The sequence below is a fragment of the Aegilops tauschii genome, chromosome 5 (assembly GCF_002575655.3).
Source record: "Aegilops tauschii subsp. strangulata cultivar AL8/78 chromosome 5, Aet v6.0, whole genome shotgun sequence".
NCBI classification, from domain to species: Eukaryota; Viridiplantae; Streptophyta; class Magnoliopsida; order Poales; family Poaceae; genus Aegilops; species Aegilops tauschii.
In genome coordinates, this window is record NC_053039.3 from 391,048,857 (window position 1) to 391,072,702 (window position 23,846).

At 47.0% G+C, this 23,846-nt stretch overlaps 2 protein-coding genes, 1 long non-coding RNA gene and 1 pseudogene across 3 annotated transcripts; 2 read left to right on the forward strand and 2 right to left on the reverse strand.

Moving 5' to 3' along the window:
* Positions 1 to 798: 798 nt before the first annotated feature.
* Positions 799 to 2,413, reverse strand: LOC120964004 (uncharacterized). The gene is made up of 4 exons (XR_005755677.3): positions 2,212 to 2,413; positions 1,497 to 1,865; positions 1,330 to 1,405; positions 799 to 1,238 (listed from the first exon to the last, which is right to left on the reverse strand). It is a non-coding gene; the product is annotated as an uncharacterized lncRNA (long non-coding RNA).
* Positions 2,414 to 11,076: 8,663 nt separating this feature from the next.
* LOC141022905 (uncharacterized) lies at positions 11,077 to 11,660 on the forward strand (annotated as a pseudogene).
* Positions 11,661 to 14,530: 2,870 nt separating this feature from the next.
* On the forward strand, positions 14,531 to 15,410 carry LOC109773730 (uncharacterized). Its single transcript, XM_020332441.4, has 2 exons — positions 14,531 to 14,852; positions 14,972 to 15,410. Exons 1-2 carry the CDS (start codon positions 14,708 to 14,710, stop codon positions 15,178 to 15,180), a joined length of 354 nt encoding a protein of 117 aa, XP_020188030.1. The 5' UTR covers positions 14,531 to 14,707; the 3' UTR covers positions 15,181 to 15,410.
* A 473-nt stretch (positions 15,411 to 15,883) lies between these two features.
* Positions 15,884 to 17,586, reverse strand: LOC120964005 (uncharacterized). The gene is made up of 2 exons (XM_073499185.1): positions 17,009 to 17,586; positions 15,884 to 16,224 (listed from the first exon to the last, which is right to left on the reverse strand). The coding sequence occupies exons 1-2, from the start codon at positions 17,584 to 17,586 to the stop codon at positions 16,161 to 16,163; spliced, it is 642 nt and encodes a 213-aa protein (XP_073355286.1). The 3' UTR covers positions 15,884 to 16,160.
* Positions 17,587 to 23,846: the final 6,260 nt, after the last annotated feature.

Sequence of the window (23,846 nt, forward strand, 5' to 3'; positions counted from 1 at the left end):
TCCTTTTGGTTGATCTTCTAAGTATTATACATGTCACGAATGTTTTTGGTTGACCAAGCTATTCATGTTTTACGGAGTACAATGATAGGCAAAATGATATTAGGCGGGGAGACCTGGCTGTATCCACTCATGAGCAATCATCTTCTGTTCGGAACGGCACTAATAAGCTGTTCGATGACGTGCTGCGAGTATTTTACCATCCAGGAATTCTGTAAGTGTCTGTGTTTCTACCTTTGCAAAAATTAGATTGTTTTAGTACTTATTTTCTGTACCTGAATCGACCACTGTCCCAAATATATGAACAGTTAGTTGGAGAATGGCGCTTCATTCTCTCTGATCCAATCTCAAACCGCAGCAGATGCGGATCAACTCAGGTAAGAAAGAACACCACTGTTTTTTCGTAGTTGCCTAAATCCCTGTGGTAGTGTGCTAGACAGCATGTTTTGTTTCAGGTCTCTTATTGGAGCTCATGTTGCTATGGGCAACGTACTCACAACCGTTGATGATGATCATTGCAAGTGCTCATTCAATGGATAGGAAAATGTCTGATCGCGATGAGCATCACCCTATGTTTGCGCCTCAAAAACAGACTGACGGTTTAAGGCGTGCAAGAACAACAAGCTGTTCTTATGCGCCCCCCCCCCCCCCCCCCCCCCCCCAATTAGTTCTTATTTCCGAACTTCACAAAAATCATTTCGTAGTTGCCAAACTTTATCGTACCAACAGACCTGCCAGCAAGTTTTAAACTTTCTGCATTGCTGTACTCTGCTTCTCACGTCCCGACATGCAAAAAGAAGGTCTCTAACTTTTAAACATTACTAGGGCAGTTTAAAAAAATATTACAAGTCTAGATCCTTGCCAAGTTGGAATGTTCCCAACTAAATTAATTCCTGACAGCCTTAGAAAAACACTCTGTAAAAACTTATTTCGACTCTGCTTTACAGACTTATAATTTGCGCAATATCTCTTGGGCAAATTATAAGTCTGTAGAAACTTATTTCGATCATGGCGATTGCTGCAGTTCGCTCTCAGAGGCATTGCGCTGAAGACCACTATTAGAGTAGTGTAGTCTAGTGGTTGATAAGAGTGACATTACTACCAAGATATCACTTTGCTCACTTCCTCAGCAAATCGGTCTGGCAAACTTTGAATTTCGCTGGAAGTTTCCCAGTGTTGCAAGCTAGCCCCAAAACCTCATAAAGCAGAATCATCCTAGATTGGTCGATTTCATCTCATATCTGTTGTGAAAATTCAAATCATATAGTGAATTAGGACGTTTCTTGTTCCATCTATCAGTCATTTTGATAGCCAGACTTTCGGCATACATACCAGAGACAGAGACTGCTGTAGCTTTGTCCCCATCCACTGCCCTGCGTAATGTAGCGCGACGATCCCGCTGGATGCCCTTAAAAATAAAGTTGTCACATGATTTATTTTCAGTATGCCCACTGATTTTGAAAGTGATGAAGATGGTTCTATCGGGCGTGTGCTCGTACCTGCTGCAGACCCAAGGGCCAGTGGTGAGCTTTGGGAACCAATTATGCCACCTTTGGTCTTCGGCGTCCAACCATCAAAGTATTCAGCTCCAGCAGGCCACCAAAATCCATCTCGACGACATACTGTATTTTTCCTCGTCAAGCGAGGCGATCAAATCATGAAGCTTCTTAACGCTACACCTGGAGCTGATCGCAGGCGCCTTTCCATTGTGCTGGTTCTGATCTTCTTCATCTGACTCTGACTCCGCAACGGCACCTCCAGCAGGGAAACCAATCCCCTCTTCTTCTTCTTCTGCTGATTCCAAGGATGTATCGTCGATCTGTCGGCGTGCGCTCGGGCCCGAAGCGGGGATCCTGTACCCATCCATCCTGCGTCCAAACATGCCAGCAAAAAAGAGTCATGTATCAGAAGAACATTCACCATTACAGATTCTGTAGTGCCTTTTTACACAGCTCGTTGTGCGGTGCAGTGGACAAAAAAACAATCTAGGTATCAAGTTTATTTTTTCTATAAGGCCATGCGCGAGTACAAGGTTAGAGAGTATCGATGGATACGTAACGAACTTGCAAATCAACTAGTGAGATTAAGAAAGCGAATGCAAACATGATCCAGTTAGGAAATAGAACGGGGCACTGCGCGCCACTGCAAACTCTTGTCAATTCACATGTTAAATCGTGCATACTTGTACGAGATGATGTGTTACATTTGTCATACCTTTAGATCTGCTGTGTGCCGCCGCCCTATGAACAAACGAAGTTCGTCGATCTTCAGCTGCTATCTGGGATTTGGCAGAACAACAAATGCCCAGCCCTCGTATCCAAAGGAGTGGCCGCGCTTATCTTCAAGCTACCCCGTGAATGCGAGCATGGGCCGTCCTCCTCCATCATCTTGACAACGTACAAGGGAAAGCAGACAAAGAAAGCCCAGGAAACCTCTGACCGCGGGATTCCATCAGTCACGAGATACGTTTTTTTTGTCGGTGTGGGGGAGCATTTGACTTTTCCCCAGTAGAAACCTTGTTTTTTCTGCCGACCCTGCTCCTTGGTTATTGTCACGGGTCCCGTCCGGTCATGGTTGGGTCAACTTCTTGAACGGGCCTCCTGGACCAGCGAAAACCCCACGCCGCCTGCGTTTGTCTTGTTATTATGTTCGTCCTTTGCTGATCGGGCCACACCGTGATGCCGTGTGTATTCATGCCCATGCCATAGCCATTTTACAGCAACTCTGCGCCCTGCTACCCGGATCCTAATAGCATCTACAGCCGACACTAACCGTACACTTCTCAAATTATGTTGTCGACATCCGTGTATCTCATATCCGGTTCTCATATCCATACTAGCATGCAACATAAATAAAAAACGTAGATCATCACACAAACATAGAATTGGACAAGGAATGCACATTCCGATCACCAAATTATCACCGACGGATGTCCAAACGAACAGCCACATTTCACATAAGTGACATAAACAACGGACAAATTTAAACTAGATTACTAAAAACTTTAAATTGAAGGAGACGGCGGAGATTCACCACTTCCTCATCGGCCCATTACCCTTCCTGTCACCGGCGAAGCTGTAGGCGTCAGCGGCTGGTGGCGGATCGTCCGAGTCGTCCGACGAGGAGCCGTGGTCGTCCTCGTCGTCAGATGTGTCAGAGAGGATGACGAGCCCTATTAGCCGCCGGACCTCCCTGTCATGCTGTCGCTTGAGCTTCTCGAGCCGAGCCGCCTCGGCTGCTGCCTCGTCGCCTCGCGCTCGGACTGCTCAATGGCAATCCGGAGCACCTTGGCATTCTTCTGGTGGAGCCGCCACACGTCCATCTATGCGGTCATAAGTGACCGACGGTAGACCCATTCGAGGAGCTATGCGTCCTCGTTGGACTCTGCCTCCATCCTGCGGCGGCGGCACACGGATTGCTCCGCCTCCCTCCCCTTCCTTTGTCGTTGCCGCTCATGGCAGGCGGCACACTCCTCTGGTTCCGGCATGCGCACCTGGGCCGGCGGGACAGGCACAAGCACCTACCGCTGCCCACGTGGGGGAGAAGCAGCCAACGGGGGCAGGGGACGGCGCAGAGGAGGCGCGGATTGCGCAGGCCGCCTGTCGAAGTTGCGCACGAGCCGGGAGGGGCTAGCGCCAGCGTCCGAGCTGCGTCGGCGGGGAAGCTGCGTCTGCGGCGAGGCTGCAGATCCGGAGTTGCCCCCGGTCTCCACCTTGGACCGCTCCAAGGCGATGCGGAGGGCAAGCTCATAGTATGGATCTAGGCCAGAGTCGGAGTGGCTGCCGGAGCTTGACATTGCGCCAGATTCGATCGGAATCGGTGCGGGGAGAGGAGAGTGAGTGAGCTATGGTTTCAGAGCGGTGAGCCGGATGGGAGTTTTGTGGGACAGCCATGGGGTCAGCGGTGGGCCAGGCTTGTCAGGCGGAGGCGCCCGGGCATGCCCGGGTAGCCCCATATCCGCCCCATATTTAGGCTGGATATGAGGGGTGCCGGTCAGCCCGAGCGTTTGAGCCGTCCGTCTGGGTCAAGAAATCGTGACCGGTTCATGATCGGACGGGCCGCCTGGGCGTTTGAGGCCGGTTTGGGGCGCTCGGCTATAGATGCTCTAAGAACATGCATCTATGGCCGGTTCTTCAGAAAGTATATTTTCGGTTCCCTTCCCATCAAAGACGGTTGTTTCCTTGTAGTTTTCGTGGTTCTTCATGGTGACCCACGAACCCATTATCGCGACTTGCGTTTTTTAGCGGGTTGAACAATGGTTCCATGAATGTGGGACACCAGATCCTCACAAAAGTCTATTTTCATTCCCTTCTCATCAAAGACGGTTCTTCCCTCCTAGTTTTGGTGGTTCTTCATGGCGACCCGCGAGCCCATTATCGCAACGTGCGTTTTTGAGTGGGTTGGACAACGGTTCCATGAATGTGGGACATATAGTCTATTTTCGGTTCCGTTCCCATCAAAGAAGGTTCTTCTCTTGTAGTTTTTGCGGTTCTTCAAAGCGACCCGCTGACCCATTATCGCAACGTGTGTTTTTGAGTGGGTTCAACAATGGCTCTAGGGATGTGGGACACCAGAGCCTCACAAAAGTCTATTTTCGATTCCCTTCCATTCAAAGACGGTTCTTCCCTCGTAGTTCGGGTTGTTCTTCATGGCGACCGCAAACCCATTATCCCATCATCCGTTTTTTAGTGGGTTGATCAACGGTCCCATGAATGTGGGATGCTGGTTCGTTACAAAGTCTATTTTCGGTTCCCTTCTTATCAAAGACGGTTGGTGCTTCTTCATGATGACATAAGAACCCATTATTGCATCATGCATTTTTGAGTGAGTTGAACAACGGTTTCGTGAATGTGGGACATCGTTTCTTCACAAAATACATTTTCGGTTCCCTTCCCATCAAATAAGGTTCTTCCCTCATAGTTTTGGCGGTTCTTCATGGTGACATGAGAACCCATTGTCGCATCGTGCATTTTTTAGTGAGTTGAGCAGCGGTTCTGTGAATATGGGACATCCGTTCTTCACAAAATATATTTTTGGTTCCCTTCCCATCAAAGAAGGTTCTTCCATCGTAGTTTTCGCGATTCTTCATAGCGACCCGCGAACCCATTATCGTGACATGCATGTTTTAGCAGGTTGAACAATGGTTCCATGAATGTGGGACATCGGATCCTCACAAAGTCTATTTACGTTCCCTTCCCATCAAACACAGTTGTTCCCTCCTAGTTTTAGTGGTTCCCTTCCCATCAAACACAGTTGTTCCCTCCTAGTTTTAGTGGTTCTTCATGGCGACCCGCGAACCCATTATCGCAACGTGCATTTTTGAGTGAGTTGGACAACGGTTCCATGAATGTGGGACACCATTCTTCACATAGTCTATATTCGGTTATATTCCCATCAAAGACGGTTCTTCCCTCATAGTTTTCACGGTTCTTTATAGCGACAAGCGAACCCATTATCGTTACATGTGTTTTTGGGTGGGTTCAACAATGGGTCCATGAATGTGGGACACCAAATCCTCACAAAAGTCTATTTTCGGTTCCCTTCCCAACATAGATGGTTCTTCCCTCGTAGTTTTTGCGGTTCTTCATGGCGACCCGCGAACCCATTATTGCGAGTGTGTTTTTAGCGGGGTGAACAATGGTTCCATTAATGTGGGACACCAGATCCTCACAAAGTTTCTTTTTGTTCCCTTCCCATCAAAGACGGTTGTTCCCTCCTAGTTTTGGTGGTTCTTCATGGTGACCCGCGAACCCATTATCGCATTGGGAGTTTTTTAGTGAGTTGAATAACGGTTCCATCAATGTGGGACACCGGTTCTTCACATAGTCTTTATTCGGTTCCCTACCCATCAAAGACGGTTCTTCCCACGTAGTTTTTGCGGTTCTTCATAGCGACCCGCAAACCCATTATCGCGACATGTGTTTTTTGAGTGGGTTCAACAATTGGTTCATGAATGTGGGACACGGATCCTCACAAAATTCTATTTTCGGTTCCCTTCCCGTCAAAGACAGTTCTTTCCCTCGTAGTTTTGGTGGATCTTGTGGCAAAAGTCAAAACTCAGGAGAGATCACTAGCTCTCCCGCTTCCAATTGATGTCAGATATGGCATTAAGCAACGAGTGTGATTTGTCAAAAGGATCGCGATTTAGATACATAGAAGTGGGACATAGTGTGCATTGTGGAACCCATTATCGCGTCATGCGTTTTTAAGTGCATTTAACAACGGTTCCATGAATGTTGGACACTAGTTCCTCACAAAGTCTAGTTTCGGTTCCCTTTACATCAAAGACGGTTCTTCCCTCGTAGTTTTGGTGGCTCTTCATGGCGACCCGCGAACCCATTATCGCATCATCCGTTTTGAGTGGGTTGATCAACGGTTCCATGAATGTGGGACAGGTTCCTCACAAAGTCTATTTTCGGTTCCCTTTACATCAAAGACGGTTCTTCCCTCGTAGTTTTGGTGGTTCTTCATGGCGACCCATGAACCCATTATCGCCTCGTGCGGTTTTTAGTGGGTTGATCGACGTTTCCATGAATGTGGGACATTGGTTCCTCACAAAGTCTATTTTCGGTTCCCTTTACATCAAAGAAGGTTCTTCCCTCGTAGTTTTGGCGGTTCTTCATGGCGACCCATGAACCCATTATCGCCTCGTGCGGTTTTTAGTGGGTTGATCGACGGTTCCGTGAATGTGGGACATTGGTTCCTCACAAAGTCAATTTCGATTCCCTTCCAACCAAAGACGGTTCTTCCCTCGTAGTTTTGGCGGTTCTTCATGGTGACCTGAGAACCTATTATCCCATCGTGCGTTTTTGAGTGAATTGAACAATGGTTCCGTGAATGTGGGACATTGGTCGCGTCGCTTCACGCCATCAGACTGTAGCGGGGCAGCGAGCAGCAGACTCAGATTGTGAAGCATTAATTTGAAGACGTGCATGTTCATATAAGATAGTCCATGGGTCATGCCAAAATCACGAATCAGCCTTCGACATTGCGCTAAAGTGCTACTCGCCTCAGCTTACTAGTGTCAAAACGTTATTATATTATGGGACGGAGGTAGTAGAAAACAACAAGATCACTCCACCAAATGGAGAACATGTGATCCCTGATGTCATTTTCCTCCAACCCCAACAACCGCCCGTTCATGTCTAACTGCGTGATTGAGCGCACACCCGCCATGGTGGAAGAGGAGAATGGTCTCCGAGCCATGACGGTGGTGATCACCGGCCAATGCGTCGAACCTGCGGAGGTGAAGGAAGCTACACTCTCCGAGTTTGACGACATCCCGAGAGCAGCCCTCGACGTGTCTATCATCTCGGTAAACTCCTTCCTCATCTGTTTCATGAATGAGGGGTGGCGCGATCGAGTTGCATCTGTGAGGGTGTTCCACGACGACCGGTCCACACCATTCCGCGTCCAGGATTGGACTCCCGACTTTGACGTCGAGCTCGTTCGTCCATGTTACCGCGTGCGCGTTCTCCATGAGCGAGTCCCTAAGCAGGCGTGGTCGCTTGAGACAGCGAAGAAACTTCTCCCCATGTGCAGGATTGTCTGCATCGAGCTTGATACATCATGGAAAGGAACGTATCCTTCTAAATACTGCACGCAGATTCCCCCCACCCCGTGCGGTGAGAACCAGACTGATTTCATAAATCTTGTTCCTTGGTGTTCCACCCTCCATATTTCTGGTGGACTAAATACATGTGGGATTTGACGCCCGTGACCCCGGGGGGTGCGCTTGTTGTTTTTGGTGGTGGCGACTCGGGACCGGGGGAGGGGGCGCGAAGATGGTCAATGTGTGGGGGGGGGCATGTTGGTTCCTTCTACAACCGGACATGCCGGGGGGGCTTTTGGTTTCGGTGGTGACGAGTCGAGACATGGGGTGGGGCAAAGATCATCTATATGGGGGACGTGCTGATTTGTTTTAGAACCGGATAGGGCCAGGGGGGTGGGGGCTTTTTGGTTTCGGTGCTGACGACTTGAGACAGGGGTGGGGCAAAGATCTTATATAGGGGGCATGTTGGTTTGTTTTTGAACCAGACAGGGCCTAGGGGGGGCTTTTTGGTTTCGGTGCTGACGACTCGAGACAGGCGGTGGGGCAAAGATCTTATATAGAGGGTGGGGCATGTTGGTTTGTTTTTGAACCAGACAGAGCCTAGGGGGAGGGCTTTGGTGCATGTGCGACGACCATAGGGGACGTAAAGGCTGCTCGACTAGCTCTGTGACGAGCAGTGCAACAATGTGTGGCTGGACACCATGTTTTCTGGTATACTAGTTGGAGGGATGGGGGAGCTTGGTTTGGCATGTTATCCTCATGGTTTCGGTCCTGCGCGAAATCCTCAAAACCAACACTCATATGTAGTTCGGAAAATTCACGCAGATTCATCAAAAAGCATGCCTTGGTTTATTAGGTTGGGTTGCTTAATAATAGGGAGTGAAACAAAATGAAATCTCTTGCTATAAAAAATAATTATTAGATGGTCGGTGTTGTAATTGCATATATCATTCTCTCCAGTTCCTCTCCCCGGGTAAAAAAAAGAAGAGATAATCATCACACGGAAAAAGAAAAAAACATTCCACTCGGGTTGCATTTACTCTTGAGGAAAAAAACATTTTTGGAAAAGCGTAATTGACGGAATAAAAAAATACGTAGCACGACCATTATTTTTGCATTGGCATAAAAAAGAATAATAGTTTAACATGGTACATCACAGCGAAAAAGGTTGTTTGCTTCGAACATACCAACATTAGGTGGCAGGATCTAGGATAATTATGCTAATTAAAACAAGTCTCTAACATCAAACACTGCGATACAGCGAAAATTTACGCGCTGGTTACCCCTGAGAAAAGAGGTTGGAGATGAATATCCAGCTTGGGCTGCCAGCTCGCTGTGATAGGCAAGGCTTTGGTCACCACTTGGTTGTCGTCTCTGTGGAACAGGTCTGATGAGTGATGCTAGCGTCTCCGTGTCGATGGTGTATGCGCGAGTCATGAAGCCGAAGCTCACGGAAACGTGCCGCGCACCCTCATCCGCTGACAAAACATTTATTGAGTAGAAGGAAGTGCCTTTCTAGGAGTGGATTAAGTGACGTGGCAGGGAATGACCCGGTTTGCTGACTAAGCTTGGATTTGAGGACACGCATGCATGAATTATTTTTTGATTTGCATGGATCGATGGATGTATATAAGCACGTGGCAACGAGCTAGGTGCCGGGAAGGCACGGCGGGCGCAGATTGCGGCAAGTAGGGCGGAGCTAGGGGGGGACGAGCAGCCCCCCCCCCCCCCCCCCCCCCAACGCATCGTACGTTAGTACTTAGGCAGGCATAATTCGCCCCCCCCCCCTATACTGGGCGCTCAAGGCCTGTAGCGAGCCCAGCTACGTAAACAAGCGAAAAGAGTTGAATTTTTGAAGCCCAACAACTCAGCCTACCTTGCCCAGCTACGTAAACTACTAGTTCGCCAGCCCAATTTACTGAAAACAACCAGCCGCCTAGTGCAGTTCACCCAGGACGCACGAATTGCAGCCGCCTAGGGGCTAGGGCAGTTCGCCGGTTTGCGAAAGGCAGACGGCGCCGTACCTTGCAAGTCGGCGGTCGCAGCCGATCACCACCGATGGTGGAAGCTGTCACGTTGCGGCTGATGACGATGACGATGCGCAAGAAATTTGTGGTGAGTCGCTCTTTCATTAGCTCCTTCGATGTGACAATGCCGATCCGCATTAGGATTGGTTGCATCAATTTCTTGATTTAGATGAAATTAGTTAGATGCAAAACAATCTGTTGTTTTATCCTCACAAATAGATATTGGAAATTAGACATAGCACACTGGTTTTGTCATCTGGATTTAATTTTGCCATCGATTGTGCTTCGGTTATGAATTGTTGCGATGAGGAAAAACAATATAAGTATCGGGATATTCTTAGGGGGGGGGGGGGGGGGGGGGGGTTGGTTGGTTCGAGCAAACTACGAGATGCATATTGAAGTACCAAAATCACTCAATAGATTTACTATGTTTTTTTTCTTGTTGTTGATTCTGCCTCGGCCCCCCATATGCTCAAATTCTGGCTCCGCCCCTGGCGGCAACAGTGGCGCTGCGGACCTGCGTTCGCGGCCGGCGTGGGCGCCGACCTTACTAGCCGATGGTGGTCCGGACCGTTCGCTTGCTCGAGCGCCGCCGCCGTTGCCATGATGCCATCTCAAATCCAAGTGCAAGACAGCAGGTCGTGTCCTCAGAAACAGCATGGCGGTGCGCTGTCCTTAGCCTGGCCGGTTCGTGCTGTGACAGATGGTGCTGGAGATGCGGTGCATTGAGCTGGTCGTTGGTAGGAGCAAGGTGCACGCCGGGTGCAATTGGAGCATGTGACGAGGGACGAGCAAGGGATCCGCGCTCTTGCTCTTGTGCTCTGTCGTCTTCGAACAGGGAAACGTCATGCTCCAGGTTGAGAAGAAGGAGCAAACGGCGCCGCACATGGTCGCCGAGCACCATCTCGACGGGGCAGCTTTCGTCCATCTCCTGTTTCTCTTCGTGTTGTGCAGAATTTTTCTTCAGAGGGTGTAGCCAAGGTGATAATGGAGATGTGGGTGTAGCCTGTGGATGAAGGGCTTTTGGAAAACTCACGGTCTCTTCCTTTTATGTCACGAGTTGTGGATTCTCAATCCATCCTAAACGTAGCAGCGCATTGGACGGTGTGCTAAAAAGGACATCCTGCTTCCGAGGCGGAGGGGCCGAGGGGGTTGCTTGCCGACCAGGTCCTGCTTTTGTTTTTGAGGTAATAGCATCCCGGATCCATGAACTTGCACGAGATGTGATGATTTAGTTCAAAACTAGCAAAATGTAACTGAGGGCTCGCACAACTTGACCCCCTATGTGATGATTTGGTCCAGAGCGAATCACAGATCGACAGGTGGCAGTCCAGAGCTTGGACCGGTCAACACTGGCATTTTTGCAATAAACCCCTGCTGTTTCGTCGATTCAGCCCGCAGGATGGCAAGAGCTACCGTTTCTTCCAGGAGCTCGAGGCGCTGCACGCCGCCACCGCAGCAAGTGCACCCCCCCCCCCCCCCCCCCCCCCGCCGCCGCAGATGCACGCCTTCTCGGCGCTGCAGCCGATGAGCGCAATGCCGTCGCCGCCGATGCAGCCGGCCCCTGCGGCGGCCGTGGAGCCTCCCCAGCCACCGCCCGTCAGCTTGCAAGGCCTGAGCTTCCCGTCCATGTCCGACTCTGAGTCGGATGACGACGACGATTCCGAGGATGCATGACGGCCGAGACCGGCGGCAGCCCGGATGGCCTCGGCAAGCGAAAGCATGGCGGCGGCAGCAGCAGCAAGAAGATGATGGCTTTCTTTGATGGGCTGATGAAGCAGGTCGTACAGAGGCAGGAGGAGATGCAGCAACGGTTCCTGGAGACCATGAAGAAGAGGGAGGCCGAGCGCACGGCGCGGGAGGAGGCCTGGCGCCGGCAGGAGGTGGCCCGGCTCAACCGCGAGTAGGAGCAGCTCGCGCAAGAGCGCGCCGCGGCGGCTTCCCGCGACGCCTCCATCATCGCCTTCCTCCAGCGCATCGGTGGGCAAACCGTGCATGTCCCACCCGTCGTCATCCCTATGCCAACGCCGATGCAGGTCCAGACCCCGCTGCCGCCAAAGAAACCTCGATGGATTTTTTTTTGAGGCTCCAGGTAGAAGAAGAGACAGTTCTCTGCATGATTTACTGCACGTTATTGGAGAGACAGTTATCTCCACGATTTGCTTCGTAGGAATAGGAATCTGTTACCTAAAACGTTGCAGTTTTCCTTTTATTCAACGGAGCAGAAATAGAAAGAACGAGAAAGATGGGCGTGATCGGATACGTTCCTTGCATCCTACACCTCCCCACGATCATATTAACCCGTGCCATCGAACGCAAGATCGATTAGTGGCAGGTCAGAATTTGTACAACTGAATGTACATCTGTATATAGGCATACACGTTACACTTTAGCTATACGTCAGTCAGCTGATTTTTTAAATTTGGGTCAGTCAATTTCTTGGCCATTGAATTTTTCTTTGAGATTAGCGTTGTATTTTTTTCTGTGTGTTGTGTGTCATGTTTTGTACTGGGAATAACTGACTGACCTCTAATTTGGGTCAGTCAATTCCTTAATGGGCTGACTTTCATTACATGTGCAATCCAGTCCTTCCCTCTCTACCTTTGTCCTTTCTCCGTTTTTTCTGTTTTTGTATGTTTTTCATTTGTTTTTCCTTTTCTTTATTATTAGTCTGTTTTTATTTTTTATTTTGTGAGTATTTTTGGATGTTGGGTGAGTATAAATGTATACACACAATACTATACAATATGTGTGAAATTGCATGACTATATGATTTTCTTTGCTTAGTACAAAAAATAAAATTTTAGTGCAAAGTTGTATGCAAATTTCAAATTTTTTATTTCATTTTACTTTCTTCTTAAAAGGCAATACAAATGCCACTACCTCAATGTTCCTCATAAAACTTCATCATTTTCATTTATTTTAGTTATTATTTCACTTTCTTTTGGTTTAATAGTAATATCAATGCCATTATTATATGCTTACTCATACATATTTGAAAGGAACGCATTTTTTTGTGTCTATTATATGCAAAAATTTCATTGCTTGTTTTAGATTTTTTTTCTCTTAAATGGAATTATCAATGTCACTAATTAATTCTTCCTTTGAGAACTTCATTATTTTGATTTTATTTTATTTTAGTTTATTTTTCTTTTTCTTAAAGGATAATACCAAAACCACTAATTCATTTTTTCTTAAAAATTTCATTATTTTGATTTAGTTTCAATTTTAGTTTTATTTATTTCATCTTAAAGAGTAATGCATTCACTCTTTCTTAGAGAAACTTCATTATTATTTTTAATTCATTTTCATTTAATGATAATACCAATGCCACTAATTTATCCCTTCTTAGGAAGCATCCCATTTTTTTGAAAAATCCACTATTATATGGTAGTTCTTGCATATTACAAAAGAGCGCAATTTATGTGTAAATTGTGTGCAATTTTCATTTTATTTTGTTACTTCTTTAAGGGTAATACCAATGCCACTAATTCATTCCTTCTCAGAAAACTTCTTTTTGTGAAATTCCACTATTATATGATTATTGTTGCATATTATACAAAGCACAATTTATTTTGTATTTTTTCCTCTTAAAGGTTGATACCAATGCCACTAATTCATTCTTCCATAGGAAATTTCATTAATTTGGTTTTGTAGATAACTTTATTATTTTGACTTTGTTTTAGTTTTTGTTTCATTTTCTTTCCTCTTTAAGGTAATATCAATGCCACTAATTTATTCCATCGTAGGATTTTTTTAGGAAAATCAACTATTACATGCTTCTTGCAAATTATAAAAAACTCGCAATCTGTGTGTAAATTGTGTGCATTTTTTTGTAATGCTTAGAGGGTAATACCAATGCCACTAATTCATCTTTTTGGACAGCCTCATCTTTTGTGTGTAAGTATACACACAAGTCCTATACAATATGTGTATAAATTATAGTAGAATACAAATTTTTCACTATTATATGTTTATTCTTGCATATTATAGAAGTGCATTTTTTATGCAAATTGTGTGCAACTTTTTGTTTTATTTCTTCTTTAAGGGTAATATCAATGACACAAATTTATTCTTTCTTAGAAAGCTTCACCTTTTGATTTTGTTGTAGTTTTTATTTCATTTTCTTTCTTCTTTAAGGGTAACGCAAATGCCCTTAATTCATTCTAGCTTAGAATAAAATTTGTATGTTTATTTGTTCTTGTTTATTTAGTTCATGTTCATATTTTGTCAGTTTATGTTGCAGCCGTGTGACGTTAGTAAAGTTGTATTTTAGCAACTAAAAATAATTCACTTTTTAGTACATAAAAGATAATATTATGCAAAATGAGCATAGCCTTATACAAACTCTGTGTTTTTGCATATGTGCGTGACATGCATGTACTCCTATAAGTCATATCAATCCATCAAGCAAAGCTCACACGTGAATGGACATGCACATTGGACCCATCCATGTATACATGCTCATCAACTGCATGCACGAGATGAAAAAAATTAAGAAGAGAATTACCAGCATGGATGCTGTATCCAACCATGCACGTAATGTAAAAATTAAGAAGAGAAACTACCAGCATGCATGCATGTATCCAACTATGCAAAACATCTGGACGTTCTGCATGTGGCAGTGCTTTCGCGGAGACGCTCGAGTTAGTAGGTCGGGGGTGGCTAGCTATTTTGGATTGAATCTTCCGTTAAAAAAAATGACTGGCCCAAATTCGAATTCAGTCGCCTGATCCCTAGCCGAGTTAATTGCACAGAAGTACCACAATTGGGGCATCACATGCAGATTGGTACCACGATTGCTAATTTTTGCGTGTCAGTACCAACATTGCTCTAGATTTTTGCAAATAGGTCTAAACTGCGTATAAACACGTATTGACGGTGTATCTGACTAGCGGGGCCCGCCCGTCAGGTGCCGACGTGGCATGTTTTTTGCAGAAAACCCCCGCCCTCGCCCTCTCGCTCCGCGCCCGCCTCGCCGCCCTCGCCCTCGCCCTCGCCCCGTGGCGGCCTCCTACCTCAGCCGGCGCGCGCACGACCCCAGCGCGCCGGTGGTGCTGACCCCGCCGGCGAGAGAGAGAAATGAAATACAACAGAGAGATCGCGCCGCCGGCGAGAGAGAGAGAGAGCCATGAGGAGTGGCGGCGACGTCAAGTCCTTCTTCCGGCAGCAGAAGGCCCACTCCGGCGCAGCGGCCGCCAAGCCCACCAGCGGCGTCTCCAAGAAGCCGGCGCACCACCACCACCAGAAGCAAGCGGCGGCGCGCCCGACGCCAGGTACGCCGCCGTACGCCCAATCCGAGCTCCGCCGATTCATACGCCCAACGCGGATTTGACCGCTCGATCGATCGATCTGGTGTTTATTTATTTTCAATCTGCTGTTGCTTTTGCGGCAGATCACGGTGACGGCGCCGACGCGAGGAGGGAGGAGGCGGAGAACGCGGAGAGGAAGGCCAGGGAGTTCGACATGGACATGCGCTACGGGCCCTGCCTCGGCCTCACCCGCGCCCAGCGCTGGCAGCGCGCCGCCGCGCTGGGCCTCGCCCCGCCGCCGCACGCGCTCTGCTCCGACGACCAGCCGTGCCTCTGGGAGGGCCGCGTCTAGACTAGGGCATCGCCCCAGGGCCCCGTCGTATCACCGATCCGCCACTCCTCGTGGTTCTGCCTACTGCTTCTTCTGTAGCCATCAGTCTTCGTGTTGTCTTCAGTCTTCGTCTGTACGTTTGTGTCGATCCTGCTGGGTGCGTGCGATGCCGTGTGATCCGATGCGATGCTGTATTAATCTCAGTATAATCTTTGCTGCATCTGGTGTGTTGCAAATCTCTATATCCCATTACAGTTGAGGTTTTTTGAGCAATGTTATTTGGGAATGCACGCGGATGACCCTGATTGAAAATTAGAATGAACGTTCTATATGACCACACTTGATCCAATACGAACGCTATCAAATCAAATCAGAAGAAAAATGCAGTTTTCTGCTACACTCAATAAGACCAAGTCGGATTCGATTCAAATTATCAATGCCTGTGCAGGACAAGATATAGAATTTGGGGTGAAGCTTTGGCTATCTATAGTGTTTCATCTTGGCTGGGATGATAGATTGATAGGATCGGCTGAATTTATACACTATGCCTGTGATACAAGTGAGGTAGCTCATTCTTTAGCGAAATTTGCTTATGACGATAATGCTTCTTGTAATTGGGTCGATGAACCCCCAGCTTTCCTGGTGAATGCCATTGTAAACGATGTAACCATATTACCAATTCAATATAGTGGCCATGATGGCATTTCTTAGAAACATTCTCAAATATATCAGAGCTCATGTAGATTACAACGGACAAAATAAATACATATTGAGATCTCAGTTTCATCCTTCATCCAGAGCCATTGCTCATGACAGCACCCACCAGAACACAAAGTTACAACAGCCAACAGGCAAGGCCCCCAACTGGTTTGATGCACCTGTGCTGCTCTTCAGGACAAGTGATTTCGAAGGCAGGGAGACCATGAAGCCTCCTTGATTGATTCCAGCGAGCCTATCATCCAGCTGATGTCGGTGCACTGGATCAATATGCTTTACTCCAATTATGACGCCACTGCATAGTTGGATACCATTCTTTTGGAGGGCTTTCCTGGCATCGTAAGAGTGCTGTGAAGACAATTGTCAGTTTAAGATGGAAGGCCAGAGGAATTAATTGTCGCACCATAATGCAGAAACCTATCATGTGATGCACGGGCATAGCGGAACTATGATAAACATTTGTTAAGAAAAGAGCTAGGTTCCAGACATCACAAATCACTTTAAATAAATCTTATCCCAGCAATCACAGGCCAGAGAAACCTATAAAAATTCACATCATGCATGAATGCACAAAGACAGATTATCCAGACTAGAACATGTGATGATGAAAAACATACTCAACAGGCCAAAACCAACTTCACTATCTGTTTCATGTTCAAAAGATAGCCAAATCATACACCACAGCATTTAGTATCACTGAAACTGGAATAAAGAGAATGCAACCTTTAGGCTAAATCCATCTTAAAATTGAACGAAAAGGCATCTCTTTAACTGAGTGCAGCCATACAACGTGTGAATTGAACAAGTAGACAACCATTAATTCCACGAACATATAAGATGATCAATGGTGTCATGAAACCGGTATATCCAGTTGCTAGGACAAGCACTAAGGTCTAAGAGCGATATGCTACTAAATGATTGATTTTGCTGTTGCTCATTGACATACACAGGAGCAAGCACATGCCAGGGCCATGAACCTACGCAAAGCAGCAATATTTTCAGCTCCATGGCTACATACATGTCCAGCGGTCACCAAGATACTACTACTTGCAGAACTGAATCTACCATGCGCATGCGGCAGGCTATAGCTTCCTGAAAAAACAAGTAAAGAAGAGCATCATGGTTTCCTCACCCGAATACAGTGACCCACTCCTCGCCATCTGCCTTCCCTTCGCTGGCCGGAGCCGCCGGCTCCGTCCTGGCAGCCTCCGTCGCCGGGGTCACGGCCGTCGCCGTCGGGGGAGGAGGAGTGCAGGGGCTGGATGGCGGGGGTAGCGCGAGCAGCTCCTTGCGGGGCGGCGGCTCGACGACCCCGTCCATGGGGGATCCGGGGGCGGAGGCCTTGCCGCGGGAGCGGTCCCATGAGGGCGAGCGGCTGCCGGCGCCCGCCCCGACGCGGGGGGAGGGGGAGGAGGCGACGGGGAGCAGGTCGGAGGCGGTGGGGTCGGGCGAGAAGTCGGCGGCGGCAAAGCGGTCGTCGAGCGTGAAGAGGGGCGGCGGCGGTGGCGTGGCGGAGGGCGGGGCGGCGGCCGCGGGGGAGGCGAAGCGGGAGCACCAGCCAGAAGGCGCTACCGGCGCGCTGGGGTCGTGCGCGCGCCGGCTGAGGTAGGAGGCCGCCACGGGGAGAGGGCGAGGGCGAGGGCGGCGAGGCGGGCGCGGAGCGAGAGGGCGAGGGCGAGGGCGAGGGCGGGGGTTTTCTGCAAAAAACATGCCACGTCGGCACGTATACACCGTCAATACGTGTTTATACGCAGTTTAGACCTATTTGCAAAAATCTAGAGCAATGTTGATACTGATACGCAAAAATTAGCAATCGTGGTACCAATCTGTATGTGATGCCCCAATTGTGGTACTTCTGTGCAATTAACTCTCCCTAGCCGGTCACGTTATGGGTCCTACTTATTTGCAACATGCAAAATGTAAAAAGGATAGTTTTGGCACATGCAACGATCCTACAATGTGGACTCCTATCGACTCAATAGAGTTAGCGTGATACTTAAAAAAACAAACATAATTAACGTGATGGAAAACAGGAAACACCCCTAAAAAAAGGAATCAAGCAGGCAACGAGATTAATTGCCTAACACTAGTGTCGCCACGAACAGGCCCGCCCTTGGACTTCACCCGCGCGGGGCCTACCAGATGAAGAACTCCAGCTTCCCCAAGTCAAGCGGATCAGGGGAGACCTCCGCCGGCTCCTGCGACGCCGCCATCTCCACGGCAACACCTCCAGTTGTTGCGTACCCGGCCCCCCCCGACCTCGTAAACGTCCTCATCATACGCACGCGGCTGTTTCCCCTCTCCTTCCTCTCCTCCCCGTGCCCCGTAATATCCTGCCGCCGCTCGCCGTCGCCGTACCGCGGCACTGCTCGGTCCGGTCCGGCCGACCCGGACCGCCGGCGGCCGGTCCAGACGGCGGCTCGTACTTCCACCAGCTCGAGGCCATCTACCGCAAGAAGCACAAGGGAGGGCGGCAGCAGCAGCGCCGCTGCCAACAATGCCATCGTGTCTGTCTCTGCTGTCGCGGAGCATCAGAACCTGAACCGGCACGAGATCGAGATCGAGGGAAATAAGATCAACGACAACGACAAGAGGAACTACGGAGAAGTCGGAGCCGTGCAGGTACCGACAAGCAACGGGGCAGACAACGCCGACGACGGCCACGTTCGCCCTGGGCGTAAAAAAGGTAGTCGCGCACACCATTTTTACCTTGCAGCCTAGCGTGTTTGAGCTCGATCGGTCGATGGATGTTTTTCGGGGTGGAAACTAACCGGACATGCGCTTGCCATAAAGCCAAAAGACGCTGTGAGGGAGATGAACGAGCAGCCGCACCGGGAGTTCACCACGGACGAGACCGACAGCGACGAAATGGGCGATGACTACACTGACGACGGCGAGGACGGTGATGTAGCGCGGGTTAATTCAACGGAACGGCAGGGGGTTTATTGCAAAAATGTCAGTGCGGACCGGTCCAAGCTCTAAACTGCCACTTGTCGCGTTGTGATTCGCTGTGGACGAAAACATCACACAGGGGGTCAAGTTTTCGGAGCCCTCAGTTACATTTTGCAATTTTTGGACTAAATCATCACATGTTGTGCAAGTTTGTGGATCCAGGGTGTTATTACTTTTTTTTTATCTCGAGGAAAGGAGCTTGTGTGTCAGGTGACGAAAAAGATGTATTGCCAAAAAAAAGGTTCGAACCTTGAGAGAAAAGTTCTTCAAGACCTTCCTGGAACCGCTCGGGCCGAAGGCCCGTGGTCCAAGCCTGCTAGGACTGCGCGCTTGGCAGACTAGTGCTGGCATCCTACAGCCGGCGTGGTCCACTTACTCTAAAAGAGGAAATAAGCATCAAATGATCTATAAAGTGAAAATGCAAATGAGGTAAGAGGAGTGACCGGATGCCCACGCAAATGAGCGCTTGTGATTGCAGCCGCGCTAGCCAAACTTTATATCTTTGCTTTTTCCTATATATCCATCGGTTTTCTTTTCTCTCCACTTTTTATTACAACCAGGACTTTCCTAACGTATAACAAATCACGGATCTAACTTCCTTAAATTATTCATATCAACCGATTCCTTTTATTGGTTCAATTTGTCTTAGGAAACAAATAACAAATTTTTAAGAAACAAATAATAGATTTGAATCTAACTTTCCTAACTTATCTAAATCAATCGATTTCTCTCATTAGTGAAATTTGTTTTAGGAAACAAATAACAGACACGTCATAAACTTTCCTCCCAATAAATAGTTTCTTAACATTTGCAAACTTTCCTAATCAAACATGTCACAAACGGGCAGGTACTGATATCATGTTACCAAACAATAAAACCCCATTTGCATAGAAATCAGTTCAAAATCCTAACTTTCCTAAATTTTTACCTTTCCTTGATAACATCCAATATTTCCTATGTTTTCCACCTATTGAAGGAAATCACCCCTCCATTGATATTAGCATTTTTTGGAATGAGATCTCCGGGTTATGATTTTTTTGCGATTCTTTCCAATTGTAACCTCTCCTTCCGCTCCGGCTCCTTCTCGCATAATCACCTCCACCACAGCCAGCTGACGCCACCTCTTTCTCGTACTCCATTGACAATCCCTCCGCCACGTTTGTCCACGGCGGTGTCGAGGGCATGGTGCAACAGCGTACCAGTGGTAGAGCAGCGCATAGCAGCAGGAAGAAGCACGCAGCAGGCGAGGCGAGCGGCCGACGGTGGAGGGCAGAGATGCGGCCGGCGTGGCTGAGAGGGCGGCCGGCAGAAGATGGCCGCGACAGGAGGCGGCGCGAGGCAGGGGTGCGACAGCGGGGCGAGCGAAGGGATAGGAGGCAGCAGACGGGGCGAGCGCAGCCAGCGAGAGTGTGACGCGCGGCCAGGGTGTGCGTCACGCGGGGCACAGTGGTGCGGTGGCTGTGGCGAGCGTGATGGCAACGGCGGGCGCGACGGACGTGGTGTGGCACGTGCGTGGGCATGGAGAGCCAGAGAGGGAGTGGCCCGGCGGGCGCGGAAGAAGAGCTGAAGGCTCGGGCATGGGCGCGCATAGGAGCTGGCATGTGCCACGGGGTCAATCCGAGGAGCTCAGTGGCTACCCCTGCAATGGCCATGGCGGACGGCGGTTCTCGGCCACGGCGAAATACCTAACGAGAGCAAACGAGAGAGGAAACTGGGGAAAGGCAAGAGGAGATCACGGCGGTGTCAATGGCACCCTAGGGGAAGACAGGGGAGCTCGGGGCGGCGCGGTTCGAACGGCAATGTCGCGGTGGCCGGAGGTTGAGGCAGACGGCAACGACGTCGATCTGGGGGTGCTGGACTTGATCTCGTTGGCGCAGACGAAGTAGCGGAGGTATTCGGAGCTCCTCGACAAGCTCCTAGCCAGCAGGGAGGGCAGTGGCCGTGTGGACAGGGTCGGTCATGGTGGCCGTGGCATCTGACTTCGTCCAGATCACCGGGATCGAGCGAGCGAGGAGGAGAAGTGGATCTGGGAGGGGGCGTCGAGGAGGAGTGAGGCCATGGGGGCAGGGGAGGCAGGGCGTCACCCTTATCCATTCCCCTTCGATGCCGGTGAGGTGGTCGGGCGGGAGCCCGGCTCTGTAGCGACGGGCTCGGGGAACAGGAGAAGACGACCGCGCGGGGACTGGACCACTGGGCCGGTTCGGTGGCAAGGCCCGGGGTAGGGGGAATCCCCTTTTTCATCGTCCTTTTGTTTTTTAATGTATTCTAATTCGTTTCTCCTTTTTAACACCATTTTCTATTTATTCTTATATCAACTAAATGAATTTTTTTAATTGTGAAACTATGCACACAATTCGAGCACAATATTTTTAGGTGGCACAAAAAGTTTGGGGCCAAAAGGAAATACAAAAAATTAGGTATATATTTAATTGGTTATTTTAACTACTGTTGGACCTCTTATTAATTTGACAAGATCTAATTTTTGGGTCAAATAATGTTGGGCTCAACATGTCAAAGATCAGTGGAATTTATAGAATATGGTGAACATTTTAGTTTTACTGTTTGACAAAATAATTTATTTGACTTTATTTTAAATTTGAATTGGGCTTTGATTTTTATCAAGTGGCAGTTTGGCTTAGCAAGCCTGATGACATGGCATCATTAGGGGGGAGGTCACTGTAGCTAATGACTTGAGGTGTTACATAATCTTCCCAGTTCTGAAATTTCATTGTTAAATGATTGGGGAATATATCACACTATCCATTAGTTTAGTCAAGCTCACCACAAGTCCACACATTATTGCCAATTGAGTAAGTCTTATTGGCAGGGAGAATAGGCTATGTGTGTGTGTGTTAGAGAGAGAGAGGGAGAGAGAGTGAGGAAGAGGGAGGGGGGGAGAGTGTGTGTGTGAGGATTTGATGGTAAAAAAGGTCGCCAATGTCGTAATATTGAACTCTTAAAGTTAATATGGCCCCGTTGCAATGCACGGGCATTCTTCTAGTATATATAGGATGCCAGTTTGGGACATCTAAGTGCCTGGACACCTTGCCTATCCATCGTTGGATCATGCTTAGCTACTGATTTGAAAATTAATGTAAATGATTTAATTACTACTTAATTTGACAGGCTTTAATTCTTTAACCGTCCCATGCATGCATGTCAAATCATAGAAAAGGAAGGTGATTTAAATACCATAGTGAATAAAAATCAACATTTATTACCTCCTTATATAGCACTTATTGATTCATAGAATAAATCACTACGTATGTAAATACACGTGTATATTACGTAACTTCAGTAGTAGGTATACACATACCCACCACAAAATTGAGTATACACATACACATACCCGTACATGTACTTTTTTCTGAAAGGCACGCACATATATACATAATTTCATTAGTTGATATATGCATACCCGCGTATGTGTATAATTTTTTTTTGTGGGGGTATGCATATAATTTCGTTAGTAGGTATGCATATAATTTCGTTAGTAGGTATGCATACCCACGTAAGTACATAATTTCGTTAGTAGGTATATATTTATCCACTATGTATATAATTTATTTACTACCTAAAACCTAGAATAAATCATTGGATATATACGTACCATGGATATGTTTATATTATTTGGAGTCAGCGCACAATTTTTTGATATAAATAATAAAAATATTTTGTCATGGATACCTCATGAAGGTATCAATTTTTATGTATACATGTATTCATCTATGTGTAAAACATCCACAAGCTGACGAGTCACATTGTGCGTACATAGTATACCTCGATCTAAGGAGGATGCATATAATCATGTATATCTCTTTCCTTTTTATTCTATCATTCTCACTTCACCAATTAATATGTGTTTTAATTCTATTTAAATCAATAAATGAAAATGGGTGGACATGCGAGCTATTAAATGCTAGGTGCCCAAAATAATTTACCTATATATAGTGTTACTATTCAGCACCCAGGGTGCAGAATAAGTTATTCTTCACCCGAGTTAATCTTACGATCATTTCATAATTAAATTACGTTTGGAATTCAAATAGTTACATTTTTATTGATTCACTACGTAAAATTTGGCATGAAAAATAAGAATATAGGGCATAAGACAAGAAATTTTGCAGTTTATGTGTATTTTATACTATGTTTTTACGTTTGTAATTTTATATAACATAAAATATTTTTTACGACGATTATATTTTTTTTACGGTCTCTTTTTACGTCAGAAATAAGACAAAACTTACAAAACGTAAAATTACGGTGTATTGATGGTAAAATAAAGGGGGTGAAGAATAACTATTCCTCACCCAGGGTGACGAATAGTCAATCCCTATATATATATAGGACAAATTTTATCTACCACCAGTGGTAGTTACCACCACTTGAGTTTTGTATGTTGTATGTAGTATCTATCAAATCGGAGAGTATGTATGCATAGTATGTAGTATATAACGATGTTTAGGTGGTATATATACTACTTTTTAGGTAGTATGCATCGTATTTTGAGTATGCTCTTTTTTACGTACAAATATATACGTATTTCGCAAATATAATAAAAACTATGGGCTAACTTGCAATTTTTTCATTTAACTCACTTTGAAATATGTTATATATAATATATGAACATATTTATAATGATAAAGTAGTATATATAATACAATATGGTAGTATATGAGATATGTGGGGTAACTATCACTGAGTGGTAGGATGGATTTTCCCTATATATATATATATATATATATATATATATATATATATATATATATATATATATATATATATATATATATATATATATATATATATAGACACACGCACCCAAACTTCTCTGTTTCGCGTAACAGAATATTATTCTATTACTATTTTCGAATTGCCGACTTCGAGCAGTTGTACTGATGCTGTCATTTCGTTGAACTGGTCGTCTCTTTTAGTTCAATTTTTTTATGAATTTTTTTTGTCAGAACGGTGCGCGTAATATATCGTTGGAAAGTTCTTGGCATCTAGATTACCATTGT

Coding starts and splice junctions, on each gene's coding strand:
- LOC109773730 (XM_020332441.4), top strand. CDS start 14,708: ATGAGGAGTGGCGGCGACGTCAAGTCCTTCTTCCGGCAGCAGAAGGCC. Junction 14,853..14,971: donor GGCGGCGCGCCCGACGCCAG/GTACGCCGCCGT, acceptor CTTTTGCGGCAG/ATCACGGTGACGGCGCCGAC.
- LOC120964005 (XM_073499185.1), bottom strand. CDS start 17,586: ATGTTTTTTGCAGAAAACCCCCGCCCTCGCCCTCGCCCTCGCCCTCTC. Junction 16,225..17,008: donor GAGTGGGTCACTGTATTCGG/GTGAGGAAACCA, acceptor TTGTCTTCACAG/CACTCTTACGATGCCAGGAA.